General features: G+C 39.8%; 1 protein-coding gene across 1 annotated transcript; it reads left to right on the top strand.

Annotated features, from left to right (window-relative positions):
- Positions 1-2,001: 2,001 nt before the first annotated feature.
- Positions 2,002-21,730, top strand: dna2 (DNA replication helicase/nuclease 2). Its single transcript, XM_034926048.2, has 22 exons — positions 2,002-2,322; positions 2,415-2,462; positions 4,032-5,176; positions 5,742-5,915; positions 6,231-6,414; positions 7,016-7,164; positions 7,630-7,761; positions 8,334-8,559; positions 10,589-10,706; positions 11,037-11,196; positions 11,916-12,107; positions 13,010-13,240; positions 13,524-13,640; positions 14,417-14,526; positions 15,010-15,119; positions 15,358-15,582; positions 16,467-16,660; positions 17,739-17,828; positions 18,584-18,782; positions 20,363-20,452; positions 20,987-21,166; positions 21,557-21,730. Exons 1-22 carry the CDS (start codon positions 2,290-2,292, stop codon positions 21,713-21,715), a joined length of 4,266 nt encoding a protein of 1,421 aa, XP_034781939.2. The 5' UTR covers positions 2,002-2,289; the 3' UTR covers positions 21,716-21,730.
- The last annotated feature ends 971 nt before the right edge of the window (positions 21,731-22,701 follow it).

The raw sequence follows: 22,701 nt of genomic DNA, 5'->3' as shown, positions 1-22,701 counted from the left end.
CATTATACCGGTAGAAACCTTCTGTTACACTATTGTAGAAGTACCTTGGGCCACAGCCCCCTCTAGTGTCATACTAATATGTCTGCACCCATACAAGGACGTAAGATGCCAAAACTATGTAGGTAAACCAATAAATGTGTAATTTACACCAGGCTATACAAAATATACAAGATGACTGATGATAACCACAATAAAATTTAACCACAGGTACAGAAAGTCATGTTTTCCCATATTTTGCCATGTTTTTTTTTTTTTTTTTAAATATACTGTACCATAACTCTCAGGGCTTTACAATGCTTAGCTATGTTAAGCTTCTAAAGGACATCACATTTCAAATATGCATTAGTACACCAAGTGTAAAATATTTGTTTGTGTTGATGATAAACAATAGTACTATTAAACAATATTTTGTGATTCTTGTACTGTCAACATGAAGCATTTCAATTTGAAACACACATTGTAAGCCACTGGAAACAAAACATTCCAAGCTTTTTCTGCTTGAACTGAAACCAGGATTTATTCATCTTACAAATACTTTTGGAAGATAATGGGTCTGTTTGCAGCCATCACCTCAGCCAGACACAGAGGCTGCTTATTTTAATGCCAAGCGGCACAATTACTCTTAACACTTTCACAGCGATTTGTGACCGATTTCTACCACATAATAAAGTACAGCTTCATCTGTGATCTTGTGTTTGATAGACCTTTTCACTTTGACTTAGTTGAAGCCATGTTTCTCTGCCACACTGCAAGTTACTCCCTTTATGCCTTGTATTAGAAGCCCACTAGAACCTTACACAATCCTTGTCATTATACAGGACAGTGATGGGCAATTCCCACTGTAAGAGGTAAACCAGAGTCATTTACAGGAAGCCCTTTGCACAATTGTGTACCCTTCCCCTCGATGGGTGTGACTCATATACTGTTTTTAAACATTGTCTTAGATTAAAAAGTGCTTAGAAAAATGTGAATAATCTTCTATCTCTGTTTCTACAATCAATTGTAAACCACAGTTCCAATACAGAAATTGGAAAACACACTTTCAAAATGTTTGTCTTCCAGAATATAAAGTTACTTTAGTTTAACTCCTATTTAGTTATAGTGTTTCAGTGGATATTTTGGTCACAAATGTTGCATTTATTGCATTGCATTCACCACCTGGACCTTCACTGTTTGCTATCCTAATGATTAATTACTGCTGTGGAAATAAAACTAACAACTAAATATAGCTGTGTGGATGGAGGACGACCAGATCAAGACCCTGTCATGGTCAGCCCAATCTCCAGACCTGAACCCCATTGAAAACCTCTGGAATGTGATCAAGAGGAAGATGGATGGTCACAAGCCATCAAACAAAGCCCAGCTGCTTGAATTTTTGCGCCAGGAGTGGCATAAAGTCACCCAACATCAATGTGAAAGACTGGTGGAGAGCATGCCAAGACGCATGAAAGCTGTGCTTGAAAATCAGGGTTATTCCACCAAATATTGATTTCTGAACTATTCCTAAGTTAAAACATTAGTATTGTGTTGTTTAAAAATGAATATGAACTCTGCATCTTTTTTATTATTTTGACCAGTTGTCATTTTCTGCAAATAAATGCTCTAAATGACAATATTTTTATTTGGAATTTGGGAGAAATGTATATAATATATATATAATATCAGCCTACTAAATATTGTAATACACTATTGTAACTTTATTTCGTGGTACTTAGTGACACCTATCGGTCTGTGTATAAATTGTCCGAAATATATGCTGTGAATTACATTAAAAAAATTTAAGAAATGGATTACTTGTATGTTACTGCCTCCTATTAACAATATTTTAATTGAATACAAATAATTGTACATACTAAATCAAGCCTAAAACCCGGGCAACTGTCTGTATCAAAAATGTTCCGGTAATAGCATCTATCTTTTTTTTTTTTTTCTTCACTCAGTTTACAGTCCTGTAGCGTCTTCCTCTGGCTTGTAGCCCATTCCAGAGGAAGTTCCGCCTACTCTACAGTGCAACCCGGTTTTCTATTGGTTAGCTTTGTTTCTCAAGTCCTGCTCTCGTCTTTTTTCAGTTACGTATTACTGGCGGGAACCTTTTAGATTAAGTCACAGTATTTGTGTCAGCTTGTGTGTTGTGCTGTATTTTGATCACAGAACGTAACTTTCTTTTTTTAATTTACGAATTTATAGATAATCAGATTGGGTAATGTTAACAGTAATATACTAAATTAGTAAGGATTAAGAAATCTAGAAACCAAGGTAACTTTATAAGCAACCGGGGATCGGTTTAAAATGTTGAAACAAAACAAGCTGAAAAAAAAGAAGGTATGTATTTTGTTTTATATAGAAATTAAAAGAAAAACATGTTTGTAATTATTATTTTTTTCTTATGACATCTAATTGTTGTTGTTTTCTAGCCGGACCTGGGCAAAAACCACACAGACATGGCCTCGTTTTTCCGAAAGGTAAGATCGATCCGTTGTGTTGTGTTACACAGCTGTATACATCCCTGTGATTTCAGCAAAGTTTTGTCAGAAATTTAAACGAAATAAAATAATTACTGTATGTAAGTAAAAGTACCGTACACGTAAAGACAAATATTACTACTTCTATATCAATAAATGTACGGTACTGTTAATTAAAAATGGTAAATGTTTGACTCATGTCATTTTTTGTTTTTTATTCGTTTAAAACTGGCGTAAGATTCTTTTTTTTTTTTTTTTTTAAATCAATACAACTATTTTTCAGTTTGAAAATAAAATCACAAGGAATTAAATTGTGACTGCAATGTTGAATATTGAAGCCAGGGTTGTCTGTTCACGCTTGATTCCTGCCCCTTCACTCAGGAGTCCCCAACAAGTGGCATTAATCTGAGCTAATTCTAATTTACCGGTCAGCTGGGGTTCGTGTGCACACTTCTTGAAATTCGAAATACTGCAAACCGAAATGAATTTCATTAAATAACCAAGTCAAAATAATGGCTGACTGCATACAGGTACTTTCACTGCTGCACATGGGAAATGTAGATGTGTACAAAAACATATTACCACATGTATGGTGTTGTACATGTCTAGAGAACTGAATGTCCAATTGTGGTACATGTAATGTTGTAACTCCAGTCCAGATAAGCGGCTGTCCCAGTTTGTAGTTGCCAGATAGCATTGTTAGAAAAGAATGCGCATTTTATTAGTACAACAATACACGAGTGTCATCCCAGCAGCAGCAAGCGTCTGTCTTTTATTTTATATCGATATACTACAGTACATGGACATTCTTATCACAAGTTATTGGGTATCAGAATCTGGTGATGTATTCTCTGTCAGTATCAGTCCAGGGATGGAAATAGGACTTCCATTGCATAGGTTGGAATCATTCCTGGTTTTACGAGTTTAATAAGACACACCTGAGCTTGTTACCTACACACTGTGGCTAATCAAGCTGGTAGTAAAACCAGGAGTGGATCAAACTGGAATAAAGTCCATCCCTGCAGTCTATCAATACATATTTCACAATTAGTATATGTACAGATGGACAAACATACTGGGTGTTTCCTTCCTCCTGCGTAGGCCAGAGCGCTACTGAGCAGATTTCATTGTTACTTGAGACCTGTTAATCAAGTTGCAAATTTGATTTGAACCATTTAATGCAAGGTTGTGATTGTGTCAGAATCTTGGTCACCTTTCATTCAGTAGGCTTGCTGGTCTTTGAGTGGTTGGATAATAAAGGCTTTAAAACCAGTTTGATTACATTTTAAATAGATATTTGTTATTCCACACATGCATGCATCCCAGTGTTTCACTTCAAGGGACCACATGATCAAACACATGTCATTGAAAAGCAACAATCTGTACTCGGAAGGCGAATTGTGATAGAGATTTTAGAAGGAAGGAATTTAGTTTTTCATATAGAAAAAAATAATCTAGCCTTTCATACCGCTTATGTTAAATCTGGGCCATTGAGTATTAATGCACTAGAATAATGCTTGACTTTTTTTTTTTGTAATGCATGAAGCCGTTTTGTTTTTTTAATTGCAGAAACCTGGGGCCTTTTCGAAAGGGGATGGAGTTGAAAATGTGGCCCCTGTTAGCTTTGGAAGCAACGTGGATGTAAAAAGGATGGTTTTTAGTGTTCTGGGTAGCAGCGATAAAGACAAAATGATTACAGCTCTCCCCCAATCGCCGGTTTTAACAGACGATGTGTTTTCAGTTCCTGAGACGCCAGACAGCCAAATCAAACCCTCGAATTTTGAAAAGCAAGGGGGTGTATCCCCACTATCACGAAACCAGCATTGCAGGGACTTCAAATCGAAGAAGAATCTCTCGGGTAGAGGCGCTCTGTTTACAAACAGTACAGCTCAGAGTCACTTGCGCTTGTCTAAAGTGCTGAATCTGGACAGCGTCAATAAATTCAAGTCTCAGAAAAGGACTGTCTGCAGCCCTGAAGAAGTACAGAAAACCAAAAGACTAAAAATAACCCACGTTAAGAAACCTGCTCTCGGTACCAGTCACCCTTCAAATGAATCCTCCGATAACTTTCTGGGTGAGTGTTTGAAGATAATAAGTGATTCTCCAACAGAAGTGAAAAGCTCTTTGAATAGGTCAGTGCTTGCCAAAGCAAATAACAAAACCGGTCGGCTTAATCTGCAGAATACAGAGTTTTTAAGAGCTGAAAAAACTGATGGTTCCCCTTCTAAAACTCGCGTGGGTAAAGAAAATGCACCTTTAAAGCAAATTTCGTCCCACTTGCTCTCCAAAAACCTCATTAAGAACACAAACTCTTCTCGCACTAATACCAGTCCAGGCAGCTGCAGTGCAAGCAATGAGGAGAAAACAGTTTTCACTCAAATTGCTGAACAGAAAGACAGCATTCGCTTCGACTTTTGTGACAAACGACCTGAAAGCAAAACCCAAGACCACCTTCCAGCTTCCAGCTGCACGACAGTCCCAAAGTCAGTGGATAAAAGAGATGGCGTTGCTGGGAGGATCCTTGCATTCCCAGATTGGGAGGCCGGGAATGCAGCAGCTGTTCCACTCGATGTGCTGGATGAAAAGCCTTGTCTGAAGGGGAGCGCCGATTCGGAATTGGCTGAAGATGAACCAGGGGATATGGAGGCGTGCTGGTTTGATGATGTCATGGAGCAGAGTGATCCAGAACCTGAGGAGAAGAAGCCTGATCTAAAGTAAGACAAACATTTTGTAGTTGGTAGCTGCACACTTTATTCGGTCTAAACTTTCACGAAGGGGAGCTTCCCCTAGCCTACCCTCTAACACCCCATCGGAGAATCCTTAAATCAATACAAACTTCACCTACCTTTTTCTTATATTGTCTCCTTTTCCAAATATTTTGAAATGTTGACACTGCATCATGATATGCAGCAAGGCAATTTACACTCCACGGGTCATCCTCAGAGTATAGGCGGGAAGTCTAGTAAAGTGCATTGTGGACTCTAGTTTCATAACAGGAGCTTGTATACCGGTGCTGGCAAGCAACTATCAGTGAAGCCGACTGCCATTGAGTCAGTGTGCGATAACAACATATTGCAAATATATCTGGGATAGACAGACTTGTCAACTGCTTAATGATAGTTTATGGATTTTCTGAATGTTTATTACTAGTGAACCAAGAAGCATTTACACGTTTTGAAGTGGCAGCCTTACTCATGAGGATAGCCGTAACAACCCACTCAACCCCTTCCATATAGATATAGACAGATCAGATACCACATTCTAATTGATCCCTTTCAGGAAGAAGAAAGGGGTCCCTGATCATGCTGTTCTGAGTCGAGGTCTGCACAACAGATACTGGGTTGTGTCTGTGAAGGAGGTGCCAGGCCTGAGGGGGTACCCTGAGAAACACTTGAGCATCACAGCCTCCCAGTGCGCAGAACACACTGAGCTCTGTATCCTCCAGGATGACTGGTAAAGAGCACTGAATAACAGAAACTGTAACACTAAAATGTCATTAATGTGTGTCTATTTACTGCACCTTTCCGTAGCTTTTCATGTTTCTGTGAGTGTATTTTCAACACAAAGACTGTGTACGAAATACACTCAACTTTGTTCGAGGTAGCCACTGAATGCTTACAAACAGTCCGCAGAGAGCTAAACTGTGGAAGAATGCAGTAAACAGTCTCGCTCATATTTTAGCCTACAATGTAGGATGCATTCATGCAGCATTAAGTCAGCTATATCTGAAAGGTTCAGGTACTAAACTTTGTGTCTTTCCTCATTAAGGGAGTCGGCTCCAGTGAAACAAGGTGACATCATTCACCTGGAGGGAGAGTGCAGCTCGGATTCCTGGGTGCTGCATAGGGATGCTGGGTACCTGGTTTTAACGCCAGACCTGCTCATCTCTGGAACCAGCATTGCTAACAGCATACGCTGCATGAGACGAGCGGTGCTGAGCGAACGGTTCAAGGTGCGAATATGCGTTAGGGCCCAGTCTTTTGATGGTTTTTGCAAAAGTGAATGATTTGACCCCCATTCAGTAGCAGTTGAAGCCAGTGTATTTTGCAGCTTCACTGCTTGCCGTATAATTGAAAAGTGAAGAACTCGATAGCAGGCTTTTCCTCCATTCAGTCCAATTATAGTGTATTTATGGTGCATTGAGTTCCTCATACTGATTAAGTGTCTCATTTAAACTTTAAAAAGATTACACTCTGTGCAGTTAAAAAGCAGCATAGTGATGGTTTTAAACATGCAACACATTTCCAGTGCAGAAAGCTACAAGAGGCAGCGTCTTAGTGTAGTTTCTACTATTGTCAACTTTTTAGTCAACTAAGCTTTTTTCTGTAGTAATTTTTTGTTTGTATGTAAGAACTCCCTGGTAATTGTTATTTTTCCCAAAAGTTCTGGTCTATTTGAACTCTGGTAAATGAAAAATTAGTAGTCTTTAAAGCAACATACAACTCCCTACTTACTGTTGCCTCCAGTATACTATATATTATAACCACTTCATAATGTTATGCAATTTAGCACAGCAGTAATCTATGGTGCTCTGAAATACTGACCTCTTTCAGGCCTTTGACAAAGGCACGAAGCAGATGCTAGTTGGCACCATTGTTCACGAAATCTTCCAGAAGGCAGCTGTTTCCTACGGGTTTGCAGAGGACAGGCTGCAGGAGTTAACTTCCAAAACTCTTCTTGGACCGAAGTACCTTGGAGAAATGTAAGTGAAACTTGCGTATACAAATACCGCTGTGTCAAATGATGATTTGGTCCAGGAAATTTACTAATAGTAATAATTTATTATTATTTTTATTATTATTATTTTTTTAACTGAACTGGCTGCAGTACACTTTTTTGTAAGGTTTCTTTTCTAATTAAACTACACTGCCAATCAGTTTTCCAGTTGGGTAAAAGTAATGATAAAGAGCAACTTTCTTAGTAGGCTTTAGCAAGCACAGTAGCACAGGATTGGCTTTAGTCCTCCAGTATCCCACAATCCTTCACTATTTCAACCCAGATATCATAAGTGACAATCACCTAGGAAACGCAGGTCTTCTGCATGCGTGCGACACTTTGTTTCTGTACTGCGGAATGGGGTACAATAATATTCTTACATTCTAGTATGTTTTAATCTCTGGAACTGCTGTTTTAACCTAATTGTGCATTTACAATGTCTTTCATTCAGGTACAGCCTAAAGCTAAGTCAAGTGGATGTGAGACAGGAAATCGAGGAGTACTTGCCTTCGCTCTCAAGCTGGGCGAGGCATTACTTTCACACATCCCCCGAGGCTGGCAAGAGACAACTGCAGCTTCAACTGTAAGGATCTCTCTGTTAATAACAGAGGAAATGTAGGTTCAGTTCCCTCAGTCTTTCAGCCCTGGTTAGTCTGGTTGCTCTTTGGATGCTTCTCTTCTGAACTTCAATGTGCTTTTTGCAATCCGCAGACCAGAACTGAATTCAGTATTCTGAAGCCCAGCCTCCCTATACTCTGCACTCCAAGCATGCTGTTGGCCTTTTTCAAACGTCACATTTTTCCATAGGAAAGATACACAAATTGTTAAATGTGTGTTTTCATTTTTAATGGTATTTTTTCTTAGTTTTGTACAAACCAAAAAATTGATGAATGCATGTATTGTAGAATTATTTTTCCGGAAGGTGTTTTTTTTCTGAGCATTTTTTTTTAAATGCACATTTCTCTAACAGCTTCAAATAATATATTGCAAGTTCACCATTACCACCATAATGTGCATTTTTCATAAAATGCGAGACCTTCGAAATGATGGCAGGACATGCTATGTAAGATGTACAGGAATTATTTTGTTAGCACCATGTACATTAATGGAATCTTTTTGCCTCACATTGATGGATTTTAATTCTTCTTCCTTCAGACCAGGCGATGGAAATCTGAGCAAACAGGATGCGGCCAGCACTGTCACAGTCACAGAGTTCCTGGATATCGAAGAGAACATCTGGTCCCCTCGGTTCGGCTTGAAGGGGAAGATGGACCTCACAGCCGGTGTGAAAATCCACAGCAGATCGAGAAACCGTCAGCTTGTTATGCCCCTGGAGCTTAAAACCGGCAAAGAATCAAACTCCATTGAGCATCGTAGCCAGGTACTGTACCATTCACATCCAGACATCAAACATAAGAAAGTTTACAAACGAGAGGAGGCAATTTAGCCCATCTTGCTCGTTTGTTTGTTAGTAGCTCCCAGAATCTCATCAAACAGCTTCTTGAAAGATCCAAGGGTGTCATCTTGTCTAACTAACCTGCCTTTTTTATAGCTTCCCCACATTGTCTAGATGAAGACATTTCTGAGTCAACATAAACTCTTTAGGTCTTTTTCATAGATTCCTTCTTCAATTTCAGTATCTGCCATATATTTATAATGCACATTTTTGTAAGGTACTGCACGCAGGCAATACTCTATTACATGTAATTTGCCATGTGTCTGCCCACTTCTGAATGCTGTCGATCATTTTGAATGACCTTTGCTGCTGCTGCAACGGTGTTTGCCACTCCTCCTATTTTTGTATCTTCTGCAAATTTAACAAGTTTGCTTTAGTCACTAATGTAGATTAGGAAGAGCAGAAGACCTAATACTGATCCCTGTGGTACTCCACTGGTTACCTCGCTCCATTTTGAGGTTTCTCCTCTAATCACTTCTGTTTACTAGATGTTAACCACTCCCTAATCCATGTGCGTGTATGTTCTTGAATCCCTACTGCGTTCATTTTGAGAATTAATCTTTTATGCGGGACTTTGTCAAAAGCTTTCTGGAAATCTAAATAAACCATGTCATATGCTTTGCAATTATCCATTGTCAATGTTTCATCCTCAAAAAAATCAAGCAGGTTAGTTAGACACGATCTCCCTTTTCTAAAACCATGCTGACTGTCTCCCAGGATACTGTTACCATATAGGTAATTTTCCATTTTGGATCTTATTATAGTTTCCATAAGTTTACATATAATATGAGTCAGGCTTATTGGTCTGTAGTTGCCTGGTTCAGTTTTGTCTCCCTTTTTGTGGATCGTCATTACGTTTGCAATTTTCCAGTCTGTCGGTACAACCCCTGTCTGAAGAGACTGTTGTGTGATCTTGGTTAGCGGTTTGTAAATAACTTTTAATTTCTTTGAGTACTATTGGGAGGATCTCATCCGACCCAGGGGATTTGTTTATTTTAAGAGCTCCTAGTCCCTTTAACACTTCTGCCTCCATTATTCTAAAGTTATGTTATGTCAGGCATGTTGTCCATATCCTCTTCTGAAAAGTAATCATTTAATACATTTGCTATTTTTTCTCCATCTATGATTTTGCTGTTTATCTCTTAAACATTTTACTTCCTCCTTGAATGTTCTTTTGCTGTTTATAATGTTGGAAAAAAAAATTTTGAATTGGTTTTAGCCCCATTGGCAACTCTCATTTCTATCTCCTCTCTTGGCCTTTCTAACATCCTTTTTGACTCCATCGAACACCGTAGCCAGGTACTGTACCATTCGCAGACGGTACAATGTCCTTTTGAATCCAGTTTGTTTTAGTTTTCCTCCAGTCAGTCAGTAGTTTCAAAGCATGTGATGCCAGCTTAAGAGCTAACACAAAGCAAACATAACATAATACATGTTAAATAGTCACACTGTAGCTCAGTGTTGGGTAGTTTGGGATTGAAGAACTCGGTGGGATAGTAAGCACGGTCTTGCTCCAGATACTAGCATTAGTTTATTTTTGGTGTACACAGCTTGCATCCAGATTACTGTAGGTCTACGCACAGGAACAGTCGGGTGTAAATGGTTTTTAACTTTAAATGCAGGTTTAGGGAGCACAGTCAAGAGAGGGAGGCTTGGTTTGTATTTCAAGTAATTGAACACTTTAGACGATAATATCATATTACACCAATCACCCTTCTCAGTCCTGATGTTTCTTTTTCTTTTTTTAGACATAAGGTTTGTACAGTTCTACCATTTGCAATGAACAGGTGAAGGAAGAATTAAAATAGGAAAAAGGAGCCAGCAAGTTAGATGGTACTTGCTAATGCTTTAAGGTTTGTCCGTTGTTTTTAGAGGGGTGCCTGGTTACAGTGTGCCTCCTCTGTGTTGACTGCATTAAACCCCATTTTCTTTTGGTTTGTAACTCTTGCTGCAGGTTATTTTATACACGCTCATGAGCCAAGAACGCAGGACAGACCCTGAAGCTGGATTCCTCATCTATCTCAAGACTGGCCACATGTACCCTGTCCCGGGCAACCACATGGATAGAAGAGGTAGGAAATCCTTCATGTTTCATTCGAGAATGTTTGCACTACACAAACGTGACGTGCATTTTTACAGAGGGAAATCGGCGAATCAGCAGCAAGACATATGCAAATATGCTTATGTTGGTGCTTTGCAAGAATGCTCTCAATTATATGTTTCTCGATGGAGTCGCCATTTTGAGGTTGATATTTATGATAATAACTTGCGAAAGTTAGTAAACTGAGTGAGACGGCTGTTGTCGGTTATTGTGAAAAATGTGCGCATTTTAGCCTTGGAGGGAACGCTGATGAGCGGTCTATGCAAACATAACTGCAAAGTGTGTTTTGTTTTTTCAACAGAGCTGCTGAAGTTAAGGAATACAATGGCCTACTACCTTACCAACACTTTAGAGCACGACGAGAAGCAGGCGCCACACCTAGCACCGCTGCCTCCTGTTATAAACGACAGAAACGGCTGCAAATTCTGCTCTCAGATGCGAAACTGCGCACTTTACAGCAGGTCAGGAATTAACCTCCAGTTTATCCAGAACTTTCAAAAGACTGTACGCAGAAAGACAATGTTACGTTTTTTGGTTAAGTTCCAGTTTAACTGTGCTTGAGTGTTTCCATGCTATACAGTGCCATTTATAATTCATGCAACATTGTTGTTTTGCATTGTTTTCAGTTCTACTTACCGGAACAACCCTGTGGTATTGCATTTCATCCTCCACATACCCTCCCGTTTTCATGATGATCAGACTGTTGTGCAAATTATGAATCGCCTCTTGCAGTATATAAAATATTTTTTCCAAAAATCTTTCCCTTTTTTTTAAACCTTGACATTTTCAAAGTTAGAATACTCTATTGGCATGACAAGTTGAACAAGTATTACCAAAGATACAATGCCTTTAGAGAACACAAAAGAACAGGAATGAATTAAACAGAAAGATAGGTGTTGGACTTATCTACTGTGAGTCTACTACCCCCTCTCTGCTCTCCCCCAGAAAGACATGCCAGTTAATGACAGCTGTCCAAGAGTTTGGGTTGTGTTGGGAAGCCAAAATATGATGCTGTTTATTTTTTATACCAATACCATTTGACAGAACTCCTGTCTGCTTATATTTTAACATGGGCATCCATTAGAAATATTCCTAATTCCAGTATGTTTTAAAAAGCATATGGGACACTAACCTTTCCACCTCAAAGCTGTAATAACAGTGTGTGTGTGTTTGTTTTCAGTGCTGTAGAAAGAGAGAGAGGGCAGCTTCCCCCTGAAGACATGCAGTCTCTTCTGAATCAGGAGAGTCAACACCTCAAGGAGATGCACTTCCAGTACTTCAGCCACTGGTACCTGCTGTGTGCGCTGGAGAGCCGGACCATGGAGCGCAAAGGGGGCCGCAAGAATATATGGCTGCTTTCAGCTGAGGAGAGGTAAGCCTTCATTTTATTTATTCGATATAACAGCTGTCCTAGTTGGTGTTGTGGTAAGCGACCCAATGCAGAATACTGGAGAGGCTCCACAAACTAATGCATGTGATGTAGCTCTGCAGGACATTCTTTGCTAAATAAAGGAATATAGGAGATGTCTGTCTGTTTGCTTTTACATGTATGTGTAATATGTCACACTGGAGTTGTGGTAATAACATTCTTTGCCAAGTTATTGAAAGTATCGGAATCTGGGCATATATGGAGGAAGCTGCCTGTCCTTCTGGCTGTATATGCTACATGAGAACATAAGAAAACTTTCGAATGAGGGAGGCCATTCAGCCCATCTGGGCTTGTCAGGTTCCTCGCAGCTGACTGATCTCAAAACTTTGTCAAGTTGGGTCTTAAAGGATCCAACATGACCAGGTAACCCATTCCATACCCTCACAACTCCTACTAATACAACAGACACAAATATGTAACAACATAAGAGAATTTACAAACGAGAGGAGGCCATTTAGTGCATCTAAGCTGAGGCTAGTAGCTAAAATCCAAGTGATTTTGCCTCCACAACATGACTAGATGGACCATTCCATACCCTCACCACTCTGAAGAGTCTCTTACCCTCTGTCCTAAGTATCTCCGCTTATTTAAGTGTCCTCTGGTCCTGGTTTCTATACTGTGCTTGAAGTATTGGTTAGGCTTAATTTTGCCAACTCCATTTAAGATTTTAAAGACCCCCTCCCTTATTTCTTCATTGTTCTAGTCTAAATAGATTCTTAATATTTTCATTTATTCTGGATTGAAATCATGTCTTCAAATTTTGCTAACCTTTTCTCCCCTGCCCTAGAGTGTGTAAACAATTCTCTCAGGTGGGGTTATGACCCCTGTTTGCGTTCTCTTTGTAGAGAGAAGAGCGGTGGGTGTGTTGGAGATGTTGTCCGGACAGGCCATGTCCAAGCGGTTTCAGACACCCAGTACCTGCATCATTTTCAGAGCAGAAGCGGCGTGATTTCGGAGAGCTCTCTGGCGGTGGGTGATCGAGTCGTGGTGAGCGACCAGCAGAAGAAGCTGATTGCCTTGTCTGCTGGGTACATCACTGATGTGAGCCGCGTCCGGATAAGCTGCACACTGGACCGGTATGATTTCTACACATCAGGCTTTCTGGAAATTAAAGCCTTTTACTTGTTGGAATTGTCAAATATCACATTCTCCAAAGCCTTTCTGGTCTTTTTCCTATGGGGCTGAAAAGACATTGCAGCAAGCTTAAACCTGGTTCCAAGAGACTGGGAGACCTTGTCTGAGGCAACTTTGTTTTATCAAACCCCAAGTCTCCCCTGGTGTGTGCCATGCAGTGGCATGAAACCTAGTCTTCTGAAACCAAGTTCCAAGCCACGAAGTTGAACATTTATTTTTTTTCAGAAACCTTTCGAAGCACCCCTTGGACATGGTGTTCAGACTGGACCAGGATGAGGGGATTGGAGGCATGGACACACACCTGGGAAACCTATCCAAGCTCATGGAGAACTCCTCGTCCAGGCGGGTGCTTTTATATATTAAGGGAGAACCGGAATTTAAAAGCCTCTTTTTTTATATTGGGCGGTCTTCTTTGGACCTTGTTCTTATTGGTTAAAATCTGTGTTTTTTTAAAGTAGATGGATCATTGTTCAAGATCAGAAAGTACAGGGGAAGTAACTATCATGGGCTCAGTGAAGTGGGTGTTGTGGCAGTGCAGTAAAAATGCATATTTGGAAGCACTAAAAAAGAAATGTATCAGGTGTTTTATTACCTTACTTCCATCTCCTTTGGAGGTCCACACAAGGGTGCAGGGTTCAAGTATACCATCCTTTCAGAACGTATTCAAGTTGTGATCCTAATTCAGTAAGAATGTGTCAAATACTCCAAGGGCCTTCAATAACTGAACAATCCTCAGATAAAGCTTTATAAACAGGGCCCTGGTACCATTTTTTTGTCGCACTTTACATTGAGTCTCTCCTAATTACTGTGTATTTACATAGTAGTTACTTAGTAAATACATGTGCACTTGCACACAATCACAGTGTTATTCTGCATAGTTTACAATGTACTTGATGTGTAAATAGTACTTAATGTTTTGCTCAATATATGCAAGTACTCAGTTATATCAGAAAAGTTAGGGATATGTAGTGTAAAACTATTTACACATTAAGTACATTGTAACTGCATAATAGCATTGTGATTGTAAGTACACATGCACAGTAATTTCAGAAACTTAATGTAAAGTGATGTCCAACTTGTATATCTTCCAATATTAATTGTTGTTTCCTTGTTTTCAGTGGGAAGCTTAGAGAGCTGATTGTAGAATTCCGCCCCCCTCAGTTCATTCAGCATCTGAGCAACGTATTGCCTCGCGAAGCCAAGGACACTGTGGCCAACATCTTAAAGGGTACGCCATTTCCACCACCAGCACTTCTGTCTTCCTATGTACAGGGGCAGCAGTGTGGAGTAGTGGTTAGGGCTTTGGACTCTTGACCGGAGGGTTGTGGGTTCAATCCCAGGTGGGGGACATTGCTGCTGTACCCTTGAGCAAGGTACTTTACCTAGATTGCTCTAGTTAAAACCCAACTGTATAAATGGGTAATTGTATGTAAAAATAATGTGTAAAAAAATAATGTAATTGTATGTAAAAATAATGTGCTATCTTGTAACACTTGTAAGTCGCCCTGGATAAGGGTGTCTACTAAGAAATAATAATAATACAGTGTCCCATATGATCGGCATCCTCTGCAATATCATACAAGCTGCCGGTTAGGATGTCTTCTGTTTTAACCAGTGTTAGTAATTATGCCCGTGATGTCTGTAGAATTGCAGGTTTTGCTTTATAGAAGCTTTGCTGTTCTTTTAGAAATGTTTCTATTGTGTCTTCTAGGACTGAATAAACCGCAGAAGCAGGCTATGAAACGAGTGCTGCTTTCCAAAGATTATACTCTTATAGTGGGAATGCCTGGGACAGGGAAAACAACCACCATATGTACTTTGGTAAGAGAATACCAGGAGAGCATTATTATTGAAGAATACAAAAGGCAGCTATTAGAGAGAACGTACTTAAACCTGATACAGTATGTGTCGCAATCAACATGTCAACATCCGAATCCTGATGGATTACTTTGACTTGTAATACGGTAAAATCAGACAATTGTTAAATGGCCTCTGTGAAGCAATGCCTTGTTGAATGAATCTTGAAAGCAGTGTCTTGAATGGATCTTTATTTTCTCAGGTGAGAATCCTCCATGCCTGTGGTTTCAGTGTGCTCGTTACCAGCTACACTCACTCAGCTGTTGACAACATTCTTCTCAAGCTGTGCAAGTTTCAAATTGGTTTTCTGCGTCTGGGGCGACTTCAGAAGGTCCACCCTGACATCCGGAGCTTCACGGATGAGGAGATATGCCGACGGAGATCTGTTCAAACCCTGCCGCAGCTGGAAGAGGTGTATAACAGCGAGGTGAGTCTGAGGCTGTGCGTGTGAACAACCTCGCTTGGCTCTACAGTATGTCACTTTGATGCAAAGACAGGCAGTTATGAACGTCCTGAAAAAAAAATGTTGCACTTTTGTCATGTCTGGCAATAGGAATATAGCAGACACCTCTACACGCATTGTCTCATTGTTATCTGCATCTTGTGAACCACTACAATTAAGATGAAACCTGATTTAGATATTCTGTGGTTGCGAAGGTTACTGAAGGCTGCTGGTTACATAGAGATTACTATACTAACTGGTAGCACCAGGAGAGGACAGAACACCTGCTTAGTCTTTTTAAGTGAACTCACAAGCCATGTGTTACAGGCTGCCTGAGGGGAATTTGGGGGTTGTTCTACATGCTGTACTGACAAGTGGTAGAATAAATCCTTGGAAGGACATGTTACTGGCAAACCTTGTTGGGTACACCTGGTTACCAACTGTTTCCAAGGAGGGTTGGGGAATATGGATCCCACAAACCATTAGGACTATTTTATTTTAAAGAATAGTTAAAGCTGCTATATATTTTTTTTTTCTCTTTGGTGGGGATGAAAATTAGAGCCTAGATGAACATGTTCATATATCCTTTTAATTTATAGGAATTTTCAAATATATAATTGGCTATGAAAGTGTCGTTCATACAGTATTACAGATTTTTTTAGTTTTAATAACATCAAATTACCATGCCCTTTTAAATATAGAAACACTTCTGTACAGTAGAATGTGTGTTCTGCATGTATAACTTATTTTATATGAACATGGTATATTTTGCCACATTTCAAGCAGACTAGACACAATTGCATTGTAAGGTTAGGAATGTCTTAGACTCCTTATGGAGGTCATACGTATCTGTTTCCTGTGCTTTGCAGCTTGTGGTGGCAACCACCTGTATGGGTGTGAAGCACCCCATCTTCAGCCGGAGACGCTTCGACTTCTGCATCGTGGACGAAGCCTCTCAGATCAGCCAGCTCATCTGCCTGGGCCCCCTCTTCTTTGCTGACCGCTTTGTGCTAGTTGGGGACCATCAGCAGCTGCCACCGATCGTCCAAAACACAGAAGCCAGGTGAGGCACAGAGACCATTGCCTGGAATGGAAACACAATTAACTGTTTTTATTCTGTATACCTGAGCAATGACCAGGTATCTACTTCAGTGTGGAAGTAATCGTAGCTAGCAAAATATATAGGCCTTGAATGTGCAAGTTTGAAAAACGCATGTTATAACAAACCTGTGTTCTCAATTTAAAATGTGGTATCAGGTAGTACTTTTGAAAAAAGAAAGTTCTCATTTTCTATCACAGGATATCTATTACACTTGCACTTCCTGTGTCATTTTACCTCAGCAGTGTCTTCTGGGAAGAAGCCTGTTATTGGCTGAAAGCCAACAGGAAGCAGCTGGTTGTTAGTGATGGTGTTTTTTGTTTTTGACAGGAAAAAAGCCATTGAAGGTGTAGGGACAATATCACCCTCCAAGTGTAACACTAACTACAGCATGGGTTGAAAACAGATTTATTTAACAAAGTGTAGTCCTGTGTTTTAACAAATACATGCTTACTAAAACATGTGCATCTTTCAAACTTGGACATCTGTCAGATGTCAGATATAGAGGTCAGTTGTAGTGTTCATACAGTCAGATGTGTACTGTGTAAACTTATTTATTCAATATGTATTCAAAGTTGTTTTTATATACACAAATATTGTTCACCTGTAATCTCCATATTAGTCTTACAGAAACCCCTGCAGTGTTTTGAAAAAAATACTTTATCTTGTACTGACATTTTCCAGATCTCTTTTCAGCATATTCCCGGTAGTTTGGATATTTTGTATTCACACATCCTGGGTAAATAAACTAGGGAATTCATGTTTTATCTTCCTACAAGAAATATATTTTTCTTCTAAACATTGTGTGTCCAGTTCATGCTGTAACAATGCTGGTGCTCTGAAATCAGTGGTGTATCATGGGAACGGAAAACCAGAAAACCTGCAGACAGCACAGGACACAAAGTTAACAATGCATTTTTTGTAAATGTTTCAGGGTGTTCTGTAACCCTTAATGTATTGTAAAACAGGAACACCACTGTAATGGAGAGCTTCTCCCTTATGGCTTTTTCACTATTAACTTCCGTTTTGCTTCTGATACCAGGGCTCTTGGCATGGATGAAAGTTTGTTTAAACGTCTGGAGCGCAACAGTGATGCGGTAGTCCACCTGAACGTGCAGTACAGAATGAACAGGTGCTCTTATTTATTGTATATGCATAAGACTATGAAATGAATGGAATGTGAACTAGGCAGAAAATGCCCCTTCTAAGCCAGTTTCCAGAAATACACTTGCCTTACAGGAGTTACCCAACCAGTAATAAGTCTTGCCCAAGCCTGTTGCCTGCAGCATGTTTTGCATGAGCCTGATTTGCTTAGATCACAGACCTGCATTTAGTAAGACCTCTTAAGGTTTTAACAGGTCTGGGTGCAGGGCAAGGGTGAGTTTAGCAGCTCCAAGGGCAAATTCTTGCTGACATACAGTAACTGGCACCTCTTGCTATTTAAAGTGTATTGGATTTTATGTTGGACAGTTGTTAATAATGTCAGTTACTATGTTTACATGGACTGCTAACTAGTGGGTGATAACCCAGTTCAGGTCAATTGTGAAAAGTTTGTTATTCTCAATTTAACCATAGCTAACATTTGGTACACATCACAATTCAACACGGGTGTCAATCTCTGTCTGTAAGAGGCACAGGACTCTGTGGAATGGAAGAGAGGATGAGAGTCACCCACAGACTGTTGGGGGCAAAACCATGTTTAAATAATAAACTAAATTAATATGATTTGCACATTTCTTATTTTGCACATATGTGCAGTTTAATGCTCTCTGTAAAGGACAGCCATCTGGATGGAAACTAATATTGTTCATAATGTGTTCAGTACTTTCCCATAAGCCTTATGGGTTTCCCCCCCCCCTCCCCCCCCCCCCCCCCACTCTCTTTCAGCAAAATAATGTCTCTGAGTAATAAGCTGGTGTATGAAGGCAGGCTGGAGTGTGGCTCCGAGAGAACAGCCTCCGGTGTGGTCCAGCTGCCTGGGAGAAGCTCTCTGCAGCTGGAGTTAACGGCAGGCTGTGCTGAAAGTTCCTGGTTAAAAGAAACATTGGAGCCAAACCACCCTGTCTGCTTCCTGAATACAGTAGAGGTAAGAGTGCACAGTGAACCTTCTGTCACTCGGTGACTAATAAACATTAACAGACCCAGGAAAGCAGCTGAGCAGAGTACGATGCAGCACTTTAGTAGATGCAAGATACATTTGTGATTTTAGATTTTCACATGGTGGAGACAGACCCTTTTTGAGATGTTGTCTTCATATGTGGTACACAGCTGTATTGTATGAAGTTCCATTATGGGTGTGCAAATTAACTGTTTCACTGTCACCTAAGGCCATTCAAATAGTACAGACCACACGTTTTGACAGTGTCTTCACGCTTGGTACAGAACTGTATTCTGATTTATCTTGATCAAGTTTCTCGAAGATCAAATGTAAATTCGCCATTTAAAAATCTAACGCTACAGTCAATGGGACACAGCAAAGGTAATGTAAAGCGTTTCCTGTAAACATGGTAGGGTGTTCTGTAACATTCATAGTAAAACAGTTGTAATTATTATTATTATTATTATTTATTTCTTAGCAGACGCCCTTATCCAGGGCGACTTACAATTGTTACAAGATATCACATTATACATTATTTCACATTATACAGATATCACATTATTTTTACATACAATTCCCCATTTATACAGTTGGGTTTTTACTGGAGCAATCTAGGTAAAGTACCTTGCTCAAGGGTACAACAGCAGTGTCCCCCACTGGGGATTGAACCCACAACCCTCCGGTCAAGAGTCTAGAGCATCATTTTATCATTACAGCAAGTGGAAAATAGAAAAATGACCCCCTGAACACACCACTGCATAGCAAAACTGTCAATTAATTGTTGGCCCTTAATTTGATACACGTATATACGGAGTCCTTGATCCTAAAAACATAAGATTTCAGCAAAATGTTTAATTAAATGAGATACTGCGATAAAGTAATATGCTCGCCTGCAGAGGGCATCTCTTCGATAGTACTATCTTCAAGTGTTTACTATATTAAATTATGTTTAAATAAATATAGTATACAGGTAACCCATTTTATAACATGCTTAAATTCACCCAATATTTGTAAAAGGGTGCATTGTTCTATTCTTTAAAATGAAGATATGTTGAAAACCATTTCAGGGAAGACGCACCGTGCAGGATACATGCTCCCAGAAGTATTTATACACTATTTTTTAAACACATTTTCTACTATTTGGTGGGGTGGGGGGATACTTGGGGTGTATTCTTTCATTAAAAAAATAAAAATTAAGAACGAGAGGAGACCACCTGGCCCATCTAAGCTCGTCCGGGTTCTAGCAGCTGATGGATCTAAGAACGTTGTCAAGTCTTAAAGGTTCCCAGTGATTCTGCCTCAACTACATGGCTAGGTAACCCAACACCCTCACCACTCTCTGTGTGAAGAAGCATCTCCTTCCTCTGCCCTAGGTCTGCCTCCTCTTCATTTCCAGCTGTCTCTTCTGGTCCTGGTTTCTGTACTGTGCTTGGAATAGACTTCAGTCATGCCCCCCCCCCCCCCCCCCCCCCCCACAATAATTCTTTGTTCTAGCCTGTATAGATTGAGTTTTATGTAGAAGTTTGTGAACTTGTATTTATTTATTTTCATCATACATGCTATTGTAGGTTCCCGCTCCAGAGACAGCAGAACAAGGTGGAATAAGTAATGTTACAGAGGCGGCATTGGTGCGCTGCATAGTAACCATGCTGCTAAAGGTATGTAATGGTACAGTGATCTTGAAACAATTGCAATTGCGTCTTTTTCCTTTTGTGATGGTAGTAACATTTTGCAGGAATGCCTGCAAGGTTCCTGTTTGCAACACATACTCATACAGGAACACCATTTTAAAGTGTCAATAGTAATACAATGGTGTCAATATTGAATAACCTTAAATGGATTTACATTTTACATTCATATTTCATTCGCAGAATAGTCAACTAGTTGAATAGAAGAGATACAGTCAACCTCAAGCTGGACTAATCGCACGTCGCATGATTGCAAAATTTCAGGTGGACGGAAGTGCAGTTGTGGTTGCAATCTATTAACAAAAAAAAGTCGTTTTAAAGTAATGTGTTCAAAGAGCAAAGGGTGAGAGTTCACAAATCGAGCACCAGACAGTACTGAAACTCTAAGACTTTAATCTAGTTGTACCTTGTGTACAGCATTAGGCTCCAGACAAAATGTTTGTCTGCTTGTTGTGAGTTTGTTACTGTCAGTACTATAAACCTGGGTCTTGATTTTTTTCTCAGGCTGGATGCAAAGCGTCCAATATTGGGGTAATCGCTCCGTACAGGCAGCAGGTGCGGGCGATCTCTGCCTGGCTGGCAGGCCCTGGGTTCAGTGCAGTGGAGGTGAACACTGTTGACAAGTACCAGGGCAGAGACAAGAGCGTCATCATTGTGTCTTTTGTGAGGAGCAATGATGGGAATGTAAGTTTTGACCAGCACTTCAGTCATAAATAACTGTGTTTTAAAAAATGCTAAATGTAAGTGTCATTCTCTGTATGTTTTGTTGGCTTTCATTTGTGTCTGTTGCACAGTGTCATCCTTGTTTCCTTTTCAGTTCACCACTAGGCACAAGGCAGCTTTGTCCAACAGCCCAATCCTTTTATGTGCAGTCTGTATTTAGTCTTTTCTCCTTCTTGGTTTTTCCAGTTCACTTTACCTTAATTTTTGCTACATTGCTTGCCATGCATGAAGTCATGGAAAATTATACATAAAAAAAGGTATTTTGATATTTACAAGCTATGATAAACACCCTCCATTCGGTATGTGTTTTGTAACTTTGAGGTTCTGAAGTTTATCTTATTATTTATACAGCTTGGAGAACTTCTGAAAGACTGGCGTCGTCTCAATGTGGCGATCACAAGAGCGAAGCATAAGCTAATCATGCTTGGATGTGTTCCAGTGCTGCTCCGCTACGCACCCCTGGAGAGACTGCTGCGTCACATGGAAAACGAACACATGATATCCTTTTAGTTTTAAAAATGATTTCCAGAGATTGACAAAAGGCTGTTTTTTGTATTTCTTTCTTTCAATAGGTTTTACAGTAATGTTGGGCACAAGGTCAGTACTGTTGCTGGGTGTTAGCTATGCAAATCCCAATACTAAAACATCCTTTGTGGTCTTTTTTTGGTTTACAGCTGCATATGATAACATTTCAAGAGTTTTGTCATTTTGGTGTTTTATTAAAGGTGTGCATGTTTGGTGCAATGGTGCTAGATTCTAGCACCAAGGTACCTCATGTAGCAGCAGCAACATTCAGTTTTGGTGCCAGTGTTATTTTTTGTATTCCTTAGCAAACAGAGGATGATAGTTTCTCATTGGGTTTGGATTGCTTGCATGATCCACCCACATTCCTCCACATAGCATTAAAAACTAATTAGAGGGGCGGGGGGGGGGCTGATTAGGGAAGTTTGATAATTTAGCACCAGTAGGGGCTGTGGTGCTAAACTTTCAAAACAGTTTAGTATCAATTTTCAAAACGATTTTGAAAGTTAGGGTCCTCATTAAAAAAAGAACACCTTCTTGGCACCGATAGCGATTCGTTCACAATGGATACAGTACTATTTTGCAAAAAAGCGACTTGTCATCACAAGAGTGTCTTGAGGGACACTGATTGGTTTGTTAAATCTTTCCAGAACCGCCGTTATCATTTCATTGTTTTGTATTCTGATTTTCTCATTGCTACAAAATGGCATGTAAACAAACAGAAAAATGCGCCGCTGTTTCTCTTTACAACACGTTGGAAATTGTTCAAGCTCTTCAAAAAAAACCTGTATCACACAAGTCGCAGAGCAATTTGGCGTTTCCCGTTCTGGTGAGTTGCTTCACCATTCTGTTAAATAATATGCATGTCTTTTGTATTGCTGCTGCATTTTGTAACATGTATAGGGGTGCTGTGTTAATTTAGTTTGACAGTTAGTTTAATGTTAAGTTAACCCTAAGTAACGCCCATTATTTTT

Source organism: Acipenser ruthenus, chromosome 13 (genome assembly GCF_902713425.1).
Source record: "Acipenser ruthenus chromosome 13, fAciRut3.2 maternal haplotype, whole genome shotgun sequence".
Lineage (NCBI taxonomy): Eukaryota > Metazoa > Chordata > Actinopteri > Acipenseriformes > Acipenseridae > Acipenser > Acipenser ruthenus.
This window is presented reverse-complemented; position numbering and strand designations above follow the sequence as displayed.